Source organism: Mastomys coucha, unplaced genomic scaffold (genome assembly GCF_008632895.1).
Source record: "Mastomys coucha isolate ucsf_1 unplaced genomic scaffold, UCSF_Mcou_1 pScaffold14, whole genome shotgun sequence".
NCBI lineage: Eukaryota > Metazoa > Chordata > Mammalia > Rodentia > Muridae > Mastomys > Mastomys coucha.
The window spans coordinates 93,308,257-93,322,233 of record NW_022196896.1 but is presented as its reverse complement, the minus strand read 5'-3'; the positions used below and the strand labels follow the sequence as shown (position 1 = coordinate 93,322,233).

At 39.8% G+C, this 13,977-nt stretch overlaps 1 protein-coding gene across 1 annotated transcript in view; it reads right to left on the bottom strand.

Annotated features, from left to right (window-relative positions):
• Window positions 1–13,977, bottom strand: part of Cps1 (carbamoyl-phosphate synthase 1) — a 105,799-nt gene that overhangs the window by 72,677 nt on the left and 19,145 nt on the right. The window contains exons 5-11 of the mRNA XM_031368864.1: window positions 12,201–12,257; window positions 9,069–9,161; window positions 5,804–5,893; window positions 3,269–3,397; window positions 2,644–2,750; window positions 1,457–1,595; window positions 423–500 (exon numbers count right to left, since the gene is read on the bottom strand). Of these exons, the coding sequence (XP_031224724.1) occupies window positions 423–500; window positions 1,457–1,595; window positions 2,644–2,750; window positions 3,269–3,397; window positions 5,804–5,893; window positions 9,069–9,161; window positions 12,201–12,257 (693 nt within the window). The remainder of the gene's footprint in view (window positions 1–422; window positions 501–1,456; window positions 1,596–2,643; window positions 2,751–3,268; window positions 3,398–5,803; window positions 5,894–9,068; window positions 9,162–12,200; window positions 12,258–13,977) is intronic.

Here is a 13,977-nt window from a genome sequence, read left to right as displayed (position 1 = left end):
CTGTTTATTCTCCCTCTGTGGATACACAACCAGTTGCCATAGGGATTTTTTTTAAACTCACAGATGGGGGATTAAAATTTCATTCCAGTTATGAGATGGAAAGAGCAAGAGGGAATTCATTTGCATAGCACAACAATTGTAAATTTCAGAACTAAATATATTAGAATGATAATGCATAAAAATAGCACCATAGCATTGCTTTGAGCTTCTTAAGGGCTCTCCCACTTTAAATTTAAGAAAAGATTAAAATTTACTCCATGATATTCATGGGGGCATTTAATACAAAATGCATGGCACCAAAACACACTCCCCGAGAATATTATGTACCAATTATTTTGGTTTCTTGAGTCTTCACACACAAGCATCTCTTGACTTTTTTTTTTTTTTTCAAGTATATTACAGACATCATCTGGCTGGCATACCTCAGTGTCTGTTGGCCCCGGGCTGACCTCTGGGTGGAACTGCACAGCGAAGAAAGGTTTGCTCTCATGCATAATCCCCTAAAGGAATAAGAAACAGGGAGAAATTCCTTCTATGACAACAAATGTCAAGTATGGCAATGTATTATTCAGGAGATAATAAAGTTCAAATAGGAAACCAAGTTAAGTGCTTAATAAAGTTCTGGAAAATTCCCAGTACTATTAAGTAACATGATTGGAGACATTAACAATTCACCTGTCTACTTAAGTAAGAATACAAAATGGCCCAACAAAGAAGTAGCTGAGTGAGGGTTCCATAATATAATAAAAAACCAACGGATTTGGTCTATAACCTTTGAGTCCCTTCTGGGATCTCTTCAAAATAAAACAAAATTCTCATATCCAACATTTAAATGACTTTCCCAAAGTTCTTCTTAGAGTGTACTCCAGGGCTAAGTGAGACTCAAGGACACACCAAGGGCTGCGTCCAAACTGAAGTATATCAACTGACCCCTAATTATGATGGATGGATGAAGTGGATTCTGGAGGAGGGTGCAAGGGCCAGCTCTTCACAAGTCAACTAATTAGAAAGTAAGAGAGCAATTGCTTTTTTAAAGTGACAGGCTGTCTGGGGAGATCACTCCATGGCTTAGAGCATTTGAGCTACAAGTAAAAGGACCTGAATCCAAGTTCCTATCACCTATTTAAGAAGCTAAGCAAATCAATGCATGTGCTTATAACCTCAGCATTAAGGAATGGAGCTAGATGCTTCCTGACAGCTTTCTACTGGCCAGCCAGCCAAGCCAAAACTGTCCAGTTCAATGAGTGACCCTGTCATAAGACAATAATGAGAACGATCCAGGAAGAAACTGGGTGTCCTGCTTGGAGCCCCCAAATGAGCACATGGGTGTACACACCTGCACAGTACACAGGCACATGCATGTGCACGTGCACACCACATAAACATGGGAAAGAAGTGCCATGAAAGGCCCTTAATTTCTCACTTCCAACTGAACAGGGTTGTTGAGAGCATTTACCTCGTTTGTTTGATCATTGACATTCACAAACAGCGGTTTCCAGCCAGCGGGGAGGGTGTTATCCAGAGCATAGCCATGATTCTGAGCAGTTATGAAAGCCTGTCTGTTTGTGATATTCAAAACGGGTTGGTTCTGTCCTCTGGAGAGAGATGCAGAGAAAGAACAGGGCGGAGGAAAAGTGAAGAGAATGTTAATGTTACTCATAAAGCCAAATTCAGAACTTTCAACTGCCTTCGTGAAAATCACTTTGTGAAAAGAGTCACAGATTGTTAATCCCAATAATTTCAGCCTCGAAAAAAGAAAAGAAAAAAAAATCAATTCAGGAAGCTTTGTTGAGTCTTAAGTATCAGGTCTATTAAACTTCTACAATCAGTTTTAGAAAGGCACTCATAACAAAAGGAATTGCATGCTGGCTTAAGGGAAAGAGAAATAAGCAACTATTTTTTCATTAGATGTTTTCTTATTTACAATATCTCCTTTCTCAGGTTCCCCTCCAAATAAAGAAAAAGAAAAAAGAAAAGAAAAGAAGAAAAAAAATAAAATAAACAAAAACTAAAACAACCCCCTGTTCCCTCCCCGCTCCCCCTGCTCACCATCCCACCCCCTCCTGCTTCCTGGCCCCCCGGCATTCCCCTACACTGGGGCATAGAACCTTCACAGGGCCAAGGTCCAAGGAGCCACAGTAATTTTATATCCCGAGAACTGCCAGAGTAAACCAAAAGATGACTGCTCAGATCAGAACCCTTCTGAGCTGCACTGTGTGTGGAGGGAGGGAGGGACAGCATCTGGTATGGAATCAAGGTGGGAACAAAGAAGTGATACAGAGGATCTGATGTTCCCTCAGATCTTGAGTCATCCTAGCTCCTTAAAGTGTTATCAATGTTCTTAAATTAAGCTTAAAATTGGACCAATTTCCCTTGGAATACCATCAGATTGAATACCGTAACTTCAATTCATGTTGGGAGAAGGAAAATAACCTTAAACTATAGCAAAGTTATCGTTAGAGAAGGCTGCCTCTCAGAAATGTAATAAAAGTGGTATCAGGTGGTCAGACAACTGTGCACTATGTAACAGGACAGCTGTCCTTCACTCTGCAGAAACGTTATGTAAATTCTCTAAGCCTTTTGTGTTTGGTTACCGGTGGTATTTCAGAGTTAGTCAGAATGCAAACAGTCCTAATGCCTTACCTGTTGGCCATGGACATCTTGTAGGATTTGGCACCAGCAGCCAATCCTGTTATTATGTTTCCAGTACTGATTCCAAACAATGGCTCTTTTCGGTCACTCTCCAAAACCTATATCAGGGAAGATCATCAACCCAGTAAGACAGATAGTGAAAAAACCGCCTCTGAAAGATCAAAAGCTAAAGCTTCCCCCACCCCTCATCAGTAAGGGATCTGCAAGTTAGAGTGTAAAAAAAGATGCAGTTGATGCACCTGTAGCATTAGAACTCAGTAAGATGGTCTTGCCTTCCAGATTAAACGAAATATGGTTTAACATATAGTTCTGCATTGAAATAAGAGGTCTAGGTTGTCATCTTACAATTTTGAGGGACATTATAGGTGAAGCTTAGCTACTTTTAGTGGAGGAATCCATGACAAGGACTCTGCCATAAAGGAAAGCTACACTTCTTCTAATTAGAGTCCTCGCTTGTTTCTCTCTAAAATGCTAAAATTGCCTCCAAATTCCTAATATAAGTTCTAAAAATACCTGAATAAATGAAACATAGCCTCTTTAGAGTATGGGGTAGATGCCCTTCACACACCTCCCAACCCCACCAAAGCAGTTACACACAAGCCCAGGCTCACCACACCTTTTTCACATTCTGAATTAGTGGCTGTGCAAGGGCTGGATTCCCAGGTCCTCCAGCAATCAAAAGTCCATCATATTCCATCTGGGTGAAGTCATGATTCCAGGGAACTAAATGCACTTCAGCTCCTCGCTGCAAAGGAAATACAAGAAAGATGAACTAAACGTTTGTTTTGCTAATGTGTGATTTCACTCTGTCTTCTTCTGATGAGCCAGCCCCTTAAAGAAATGAAAATCGAGTGTTTAATCAAGGAACACTGAATAAAATGTTATGTGAGTGGCCCATTGTGCTTTATATAACATAGGTTAACCTAAAAAGCAGAGGGGGGAAGGCATTGAAGTTCAAGTCCTGATAAAACAAGCGGCACACTCTCATTAATGGCTTCAACGGCTAAACTCCCCATCACAGAAGCTAAAGGGTTTGTAGCCCCTTAGAACAAACAACAATATGAACTAACTAGTACCCTCAGAGCTCCCAGGGACTAAACCTCCAACCAAAGAGTACACATAGTGGGACTAATGGTTCTAGCAGCATATGTGTAGCAGAGGATGGCCAAGTCGAGGAGGAGAGGCCATTGGCCCTGTGAAGGTTCTATGCTCCAGTGTAGGGGAATGCCAGGGTTGGGAAGTGGGAGAGGGTAGGGTGGTGAGCAGGAAGAGGGCGAAGGGAACAGGGATTTTTTTGGTTTTGGTTTTTGTTTTTGTTTTTGTTTTTGTTTTATTTTTTTTTTGGAGAGGAAACTGGGAAAGGAGATATCATATGACATGTAAATAAAGAAAATATCTAATAAAAAAGAAAGAAAGATCATAGACAAAGGGAAATGGAACATAGATGGAGAATAAAGAAAACTCCAATAAAAAGAATTTGATTCTTTGGTCCCTTTGGAAGCTCTCCCTTTGAACTCTTTGAATGAGTTCAAATCTTCATTCCCTGAGAAGAGGATCTGAAGGTTTAAATGGAAGGTTTTTCCAATGGACATAAAAGGGATTGACAAATGGCACCACAAGACACTCCAGTACTGTATACAAGAGTTACCTCAGTGAACAACCAGAGTGTGAGATCAATGAGAACCTGGAGCCAGCATTGACTATTGGCCCAGGCCTGGGGAAAGAGAACTTAGGATTACTCTATGATCAACGGCTGTAGAGTGTTCTAAGGGAAGTTCTATGTGTTTCCTGGCAGCAAACAGACTCTACCCAACTAGAGCAGTCCCTTAGTTAAAGAGACCTAGAATTCTTGCAACTAAAAACTGAGCAATGTGAATTAAAATAGGAAACATAGGAGTAGACTATGAAAGGGCCCTTTGTGTATCTACTCCTAAAAGATTCGTGAAAAGTTTTGCTAATAAAACTGATCATTTAAAATCATAATTTAAATAATGCTGCTCATAGTCTCTGACAATGAGAAGATGAACTGAAGAATTCCCCTGTATCCACACTAATTTGATGTTAGGCAAATATAGGTAAGAGTGCATGTATGTTTATAGTGGAAATGTGTGTGCATGAGACAGAAGGACAAAGACGGAGCGGGGGGGGGGGGGGGGGGGAGAGACTGAAAGTGGGAGGGTTATAAAGAGAAACTCTAGCAAAATAATACTGCTATAATGTTGTGAAATTCTCCTTAAGGATTTTAAGGTTCAATTTTACTTTGTTTTCTAAGAGTTTACATAAAGCCCTATAGAAGTCTTAAACAATATCAGGACATAATCCTCACAAACATAGTTCATAATAAAAGTAATCTAACAGAGGAACTGTCAGACAAATCCTGGATTTCTTCCATTTCCAAACTTCAATGAAAGTAAATGTGGACTGTCTCAGAATAAGTGATAAGAACAGTCAATCTGGGCTCAAAAGTATAGTATGTGCTCCCTATTGTGTGTGGCTCCTAACTCCTCCGTGTGTGTGTGTGTGTGTGTGTGTGTGTGTGTGTGTGTGTGTGTGTGTGTGGTTATGCATGTATGTAGATGTAGATGCTGTAGATTATGCATGTACATATGTATATATACATATACGCATGTGTATGTTTTGCATTGGAATAAGTATGAGTAGAAGTTGGAAAAAACGAGAGAGAGGCCTATGAGGAGGAAATGAGAGGCTTTACAGAGATTCCCTCTGTAAAGGAGGGGTTAGCATATATGGTGTAAAAGTGAAAGGAGGGAACTAGAGTGGAATGGACCAAGTGGAGAGGAACAGAGAAGAGGGGGCAACAAACATTGAGCACACTCCTAAAGGCCTTAAGAAAGCCCTGCTCTTTGTTTGCTAACTAAAAGGATAAAATAAATTAAAATAATAACAAATAAAGGATAAGAAAATTCCCTTTTTCCATGTGTTTTTGGTTCTTTGGGATTATTTTCTAAGACATAGTTGTCTGTCCCTTTTATTTGAACAGGGATAGCTAATATGTGTCGTCTTGTGGATCAAAGGCAGCAAGAAGAGAGGAGATTCCCCAACCCTCCCAAGCCTCTCTCTCCTAAACAAAGGAAAGCAAACAGTCCATTGGCACTCCGAACTTCAGCTTCTCCAGGGAAGGATCCCTTACCTTAACTAGCAGGCGGATGACATTGTTTTTTATCCCACAGTCCACAGCTACCACTTTCGTGGGGTTTCCTTTGCCAAACACCTTGACATCCTGTATTTAAAGAAAACAGACACTGAGAAGAGATTGAAGCGATAAGCACCAGGCCTGGACAGTAAATTCACGGAGGGTGTTTGGTACTTAGATGGGGAACAGATTGATTGTTAACTGCTAAGGAGTGACTGGCAGTTAGAAATCAATTTGTGTAAGAAAAGCACAGCAAATACCACAGACTGAATCCTTTTTATGAAGAGAAAAAAAAAAGCACTTTGCTGTTTTATAGAAACTGTTCATTACAGTGATAAGAAAGATCTTTAAGAAGTTAGCTGCTTCCATAGTTAACTACCATCTTCATGTTTTGTCTCATTAGCAATGGAAGTTTCAAACAGTATTGCCTGATTCAGTGGGAGGCAGAGGAGGTAATAGATACATCATGCCTTAAACGCCACTTGATTGTCGAATTGCAGTGCCAATCAAATTGGGTTGCCCTGAGTCACTGGATATTAGGCTTATGGAGAGAGGCTGAATGGGGAAAATCAGTAAGAGTCATAAGAGCTCACCAGCTAGTATAGACCAACTGGTCCTTTTAGATTACCATGAAGTCGTTTGCATTTAAATAGTTGATTTTATAAGAACAGAACCCAGAGTATGTCATAATCATTATCTACGTCTGAAGTACTGCTTGGAGGAAGATCGATTTTCATGAGCATCTACCCAAGAAGCAATTCTCCAGTCATAAAAGAAAAAAAAAGGAACAAAAGAGAAAGAAAGAAGCCTAGAGCATTTGGTGGCCTCACTGGTCCTGGCTTCAAGAGTTAACTAGAATCCTCTGAATTTAGAATGACTCCATGGCTTGCCAACGGTATTAGATGAGAGATGCAGCCTGAATACTTGAAAGAACATTCGCTTTAACTCGAATGCCTACCTCTCCACAAAGTCATATGCGTTCATAATCTTTAAAGTGTGCTTGAGGAAAGGGTATAAAAAGGACTCTGGCCATTTACTTTTCCCCTTCTATGGCTATGCTGGAGAGAAAACACTGAATCTAGGGAATTAGTACTGAACTGATCCATTCGCGGCACAGGTAAAGTCTCTCCTCAGACAATTTGTAAAAGTACTTATTTATGCTTAGCCTTGGGCTCCTGCTGTAAAGTAAAACAAATATTACCATCTACTTGTGACTACTTCATATCGCAATGAGATGACAATGAATTAAATGATCAACGTTTCCAAGGCATATAACCAAAAAAACTCACAAAATTCATATAACTTCCTGGTACAGATACACATTTTATCACGGCCGTAATGACATTATTCAATTACAAAGGCATTAACAGAAGCAGCTGTTATCACTACGATTTTTCCCTTGGTTTGACACGGATTAAAATGTAGAGCTGGTGAGATGACTCAGTAAGTAAAGCACTTGCTGGAAACCCCTAAAGATCTGGGTTCAATACCTGGGCCCTTATATAAAGGTGAAAGGAGACAACAAAATCTACAAAGCTGTTCTGTCCTCCACACATAATCATTACATACACGGAGGGGCGGGGGAAGAGGGAGAGAGAGAGACAGAGACAGAATAAGAAGAATAATTAATGTAAATGCTGATTTATATTATTCTCCACCGAAACAGACTTTACATTCATGTAGCCATCATCTAGCGTCTGACAATCTGAGTACCAAAACCCACAGATGCTGAAAGCCCCCTTTTCTAAGACCATGTGATATTTTCACAGAACTTACACACTCAAAGTGATCTCTGGCTTACTCACAGTAACTAATAAGAGATAAATTTCGTGTAAATAGTCATCGCACTTCAGTATATTGTTAAGAAAATGGCAAGGAGAAAAAAAAAAGGTACACACAACTTTTTCCATAGTTTTGATTCATATTTTGTTAGATGCACAGATCTGGAGCTACACATATAGGAAGAGTCAATTACGTGTTCTTCCCATATCAAACGGCAGAAGCAATACAAAACCCCACAGGTACCTAGATGTGTGGATTTGCCTTAGGATTCTGAAAAAAATAAACCACAGACTTCTTTATGGTGAATCTCTCTAAGCCAGTGTTCCTGACATTTGGAAACGTGCCATGATTTTATTACCAAGTTACTTGATCTTCTGGTCACCTACAGTCTGATCCAAACATGCTGAATGAATTCCCCACACTTCCCAGCACTGCTCTCCAGACAATGATACATCCATCGATAGATGAAACATTCTGGATCTCCTACATATCTGCTTGACATCTGCCAAACTTATTATTCATATAAGTGAATCCTCTGCTTCTACATATTGAATTATGTATAACTCATTAAACATACCTAGCTGCCCCAGGTCTCTGCCTCTGAACACATGGCATTATTTCTGCCATGAACAGCTCTCTTCCTGTTTATCTATTGATAGGACCTGGCTCTTTGTGTCTGTTGGTAACCTGAACACCTCCACTAAGCCTCCTATGATGACATCTCTTTCATTTTGTTACTGCACTGTGCATGCTCTTGCCTTGACCTTCAAGCATTCCAAGGATAGCCTTTAGTGCAGGATTCTGTACATGCTGGCTGGTTTGTCTGCTTCTCTCATCAGACTCCTGTTGTCTCTGAGGTCAGAGAGGGTAGCACATAAGATTCATCCATGCCTTTGTTTAAAGGACATTCGATCAAGACCAAGAGGCATGGATCTAAAACATGTCCTCTACCTTTGATACATAAAAGTTAAGCACGTTTCACTTTGGAGTTACTTAGATATCGTTGTGGACATTAATTATTTAGCTCAAATATAATACAGTAAGTCTTTTATGTAGAGGGATATTTTTCCTGCACAAATGACCCTAGACCTTCATTATTTTTGTCTAATCCCATCTCCCTTTGGAGATTTTAGCTCTGAATCCTGCTCAGTGACAGGTCTATATCTAACAGATCTGTGCATTTTCTATTTGATGCGGTCTAAACCTTAAACAAGTAAAAGGGAAGAGGGGAGCTAAAATGTTTGGAGAACGCCTCTAAACAGAGGCTTGAGCTCTCCAGGAATATCTACAAGAGAAGGCTACTGACTTTCCATGCAAAGACTTGATAGCATAGCTATTTCCTGCCATGGGACCACTTTGCCCCTTTAGCTCTGGTGCTAATGGAACATGACCTCCGCCAAGATAAAGATTTTAATATTGTAAAACTGGTAGGCCTCAAGTGAATGAAACAAACCTATAAAGTAAGAAGGGAATTTCTCACCTTGGTTGAAACCTCCGCGATCAAATTCTGCTTGTTGGGATCCACAAAATCCACAGACTGGCCCTCAAATTCTATCTTCCCAAGCATGGTACCCTATGGAATGAAAATATTTATAAAATGGGAAGTAAGAAAGCCGTCCTGACAGGATAAGCTCACAGAGACTATGTACAGCTGTTCCGTCATTTGGACATCTTTATAACAACTCATAACCATCATCAAGTCTTCATCTTCTCAAACAGAAACGCAAAGTAGTGGGTAGCTACATTTCAGGAAATATTCAAGGAAATACGATTAGTTCCTTTTCATGTGTTTGGAGGAAGGTGGTAGACAGGCACATGTGTGTTCCCATACATATGTGCATATATTTGTGTGCAAATGGAGGCTAGATGTCACCTTCAGGTGTCATTTCTCAGGTGCTATCTACCTTGGAAATAGATCTTCCCTTGGCCTGGAGCTTGCTGGATAAACTAGACTAGCTGGTTATTCAGCCACAGGATCTGCCTGTCTTCATTGCTCTGGCATTATGATTGCAAGTGTTGATCACCATGTCCAGGATGTTTTACATGGGTACTGGGCGTCAAACGCCATTCCTCAAAGATACAAGGAAAGCATTTTACCCACTGAGCTATGTCCCCAGTCCCACAGGGAGATATTTTAGAGCAAAGGCCATTGTCTTTTGTAAGGAGAGGTAAATGGCATCAGAATTCAGGTCACCAGGTTCCAAACTAGTGTAGATTAATCAGAGACACATGTCCTTAGTTCATTGGCCCTAAAACTATTACACAGAAGAGGTAGACAAAACAATCTGTTGGAAAGAAAATATGAAATCTAAAAACCGCCAAGAAATAAAAAAGAACTTAGAGAGTTTGATAGTAAATTTGAGCCTGAAAAGGGGTAAAGAAAATTAAATTTAATATGCCAGAAATTTGTAGAAGTCACCATAAAAGTATTTCCCTATGGTAGACATGTTAATATGCAGGTGTCCCAAACTGCCTGATCTGTTAGGAATGTTCAAGCCTCTGCATCGTTTTCACAATAAACCTTGCTAGACTGAATGTGGCAACCTTGGCTTCTTTTATTAGCCATAGTGTTGTGTCAAGCAGTCTGCTTTGAACTGCCTTGAAAAATGACATGCTATACCTACTTAGAGGGAGTTCCCCTGCAATATTATTGTATTGAAGGAAACAAAAGGTCTATTTCCCTTTTAAATTGATTCCTGGAAAAAGTCACTAAGTGAACAGGGATGGAAAATGCCAACCCATCATGGAAGTATGGGGTGGGGGGGAGTTCAGTCCTATTGTTAAAACCAGGATGTTGAATCAAAGCCTGAGCAAATTAAACAAAACCACCTTTCACCCTCACACTGGAGTATGTGGTGGTTTCTACCTATGTTTTAAACTACACCATCCTATATTTATGCGTCCCAAATTTTGAAACTTATTTTTCCTCCTTTCTTTTAAGGCATGCTGTGTGAGATGCAATTTGAGTTTTCAATCTAGGAGTAACAGAAGCAAAAGCTAAAATGCACATTCTGATTATGAGCCAGTATCAGCCATAAATCGACATAACCGGTCATGCCGCTGTGTGCCCTATGCTATTCAGCCACATTTTTATTTAAAAACCGAAGTCCCTATGACAAAAAGCAGAGTTCATCTGAGGCCAGCACATGACACAGAAGGCACAGTGCAGACTGGGAAAGAGTCTGCAGGAGTCATCCTGCCTGGCTACATTCTATCCAGGCTGTTACTTCTGCAGCCTGAATTGCATTCTCCACTTGTATTCCCTTCAGGTCATGGATGCCACATCATTGTTTATCATTCCCATACTCTGTTCGCCTAAGGAAACACAAGAATCCACTTCGAATACATAATCTCACTAAAGTCTCTTCTTGGGAAAATCATAGACGGGTAATGTAAGCAGGACAGCAACATAATCCCTCACTGTCCTCTAGCCGTAGATGTAGCCACCCCCTCCTGATGATATGCCACGCCTCCTTTCTGTAAGCAGACAGCCTGTGCCAGTATACCTGCCTTTAACAGCCTTGGGGTCCTTGTTCCAGGAAGTACTCAAATCCATGGCTCACAGATTCCAGAAAGTGCTCAAATCCATGGCTCTCAGACTCCTCATATAAAATAGTATCCTATGTTCATCGAACCTACATCTGTCTATGACTTTAACTCATATCTAGGCAGCTTACAGTGGTTAATATAATGGAAGCACAATGTGAGGAAATACTACCCTGTATTTGGGGGAGAAACAAAATGTTTTTAAAGTCTTTTTAAAGCACCTTTTTAATAGTTTGTGCAAAACATACAGGGGCAGAGGGCTAACTACATTCTAACAAAATTCAAAACTGGTTTTCTGGAAGGATCTGCACCAGTGTATACTGCCAAATTACATTGTTTCCTTTTTAATGTGTTAAAATTTGCTAAGAAATCTTAGTTACCTTTGCAGAAATTGTTGAACACTAGTGAGGAAGTGTTTCTTTCTGGTCTAGGCTACAAACATGCAGGTAGCAAATGTTACCACAAAGAAGAAAGCAGGTGATGATGATAACCTGAGATGGGAGGTCAGATGTTGTAGCCATCAGACAGGACAGCAAGGATAACTTTGCTTTGAGTCGTTTTGTTTACTAATACAGTCTCAGAGAAGACTCTCTAAATGAGGTAGCCCATTCTCATGATATAAAAATGACCACTGATTCTTCCAGGATGCCCAAGTGAACAATAGCACCAATGCTGTGAAATTTCTGATTTGCATTCGTCAGCATGGGGGATTCTGGTCAGGTCTGATTGTTAGATGCATTGTAAATACTTCCTCTACTTGTTCCACTAGCTCAGTCTCCCTCTCTGTCACGTGAACAGAGAGATAACACCTTGCCTGGTGGTCATAATCAACACATAATAACACTCAATAAATTCCTACCAGGTAAGTTGATCTCAGGTCCACCCAGCTGCAAACCTCATAATCAAGTAAGCAGTCTTGGAAATTACATCAGAAAAGCAAAAGGATGTGACGTAGAATTGAACAGAGAGAGCTAGCCAGACTTTCTCCCTTGTGTATGAGTGAGCCCTTCACGCTCTGGAGGGAGATGAGAAGGGACATAGATTCAGCCAAAGATGATGATCATACCTTATCCCGAATTATTTTAGTCAGCATTCTTGTATCCACTCCATAAATTGCAGGGACCTGTAAAAAAAAAAAAGTCGCAGTGACAGTGAAAGGAGAGGATATTAGAGCCAGCATGTTGTTTTCACATTGACGCTTACCCTCATCCATCTTCTTGAGCAGTAAATAACTCCCCCACTCATTCTTTGCCCTGACCCAGGGTGACAGTGTTGTCAGTTCCAGGGAAATTGCTTCTCTACTTAAGCACAAAACTCATACAGCAAAGAGTATCCTCAGAATAAAGAAGAAGAAACTCTGCATTTAATCCCTTGCAACAGCTTGGCTGCTTAAGCTCAGATATTGAGGAAGTCAAGTCCTATACAAATATTCATTTTGAGATAATGAGATGTGTGCACGTGCATATGCATCTTAGAAATGTGTGTATAATTTTATGTATAACATATATTTTTCATATACATTATAAAAAGTCAATCAGTGAACCTCGTAAGAAATATGTAAATCTCTTTTGAGCCAAATATTCCTGGCACACAATAGGTACTCCACGTATTTTTTCAGAAAGCTTGTGTTTTATTGTGGCTTTCCTAATATCTTTCCATCTTATTCATCATTGGGGCAATACATCCACTGGTTTTCTTTTCTTTCCTTTTTACTGGGTTGAATAAAGACAGACTCAGCATATATGTGTGTGTGTGTGTGTGTGTGTGTGTGTGTTGAAATCACACTCTAACAAGCCATGAGGCAGGTTGAAACTAAAATTAATTCTAAAATAAGAAAACGAGGTACACTAAATAACACAAAGAATGTGTGTGTGTGTGGTGTGTGTGTCAGTATGGGAGAAACAAAAGAGACAGAAAAGTTGAGAAACAGAGACAGAGAAAGGAGAAAAAGGAGAGAGATGGGAAAAAGAGGAGACAGACAGAAACAGGGAGAGAGATAGACAGAGGGATGGAGAGAGAGACATTGAGTGCTAAAGAACCATCACAGAGACTATCTATCTGCCAAATAAAGGTAACTTGTTTTAATGGCTGAGAAGAAATGAGTGGTGACGTAGGCCACAGAGAAGTGCCTTCTTGCCTCCTTTGTGTTTAGGAAGACTATGAGCTAGGAATCCAGAACCAAGATCTTTGATTTCATTTTCATTTTGTCACAAAGGGATAACATTGAACCCAATAGGTAGACACTCATTGGAAAGGCAGAATTTTCTGGGTACTTGACAGTATTGTGACTGATAATATTCTATATTACAGAATCAGCCACAGTTGTACAAAAGCAGCTACAGTAACCGTGAAGATAAAACTAAATATAGTAGGTCTGTTAACATTAAGAACTCCTAACACTTAAGGTGAATACTCTGATATGGAATTGACATTTAAATAATGCAAGGTTTATCCTGTTTTCCACATTACTTCAAATGAAATTATAGCCAAGTAATTTGTCATAATGTTTAAGACACAAAATAATTGAGAATCTATTTATACTTGTAAGAATTAAAGATGGCAAAAAAAAAAAAAAAACCACTATTGTATGGAATGATTATGAGCCCCACAATAGATCTCACAGCAAACCTTTACTCGGACCTAGACATGGAGCTAAATTGTAGATGAGATGATATTGCTCAAGAGAAGACAAATTTCTAAAACTTTCCCTATTGCCTTTTCTAAGTAAGATATGATACCACTCGTGTGCGGTCGCCACCTAGTGGATAAACTGAAAATATCTTGGTCTGTGTACTCAGGGAATGAATTCTGGAAAAACTGAATAGGATGCAGATTTGTTGTTT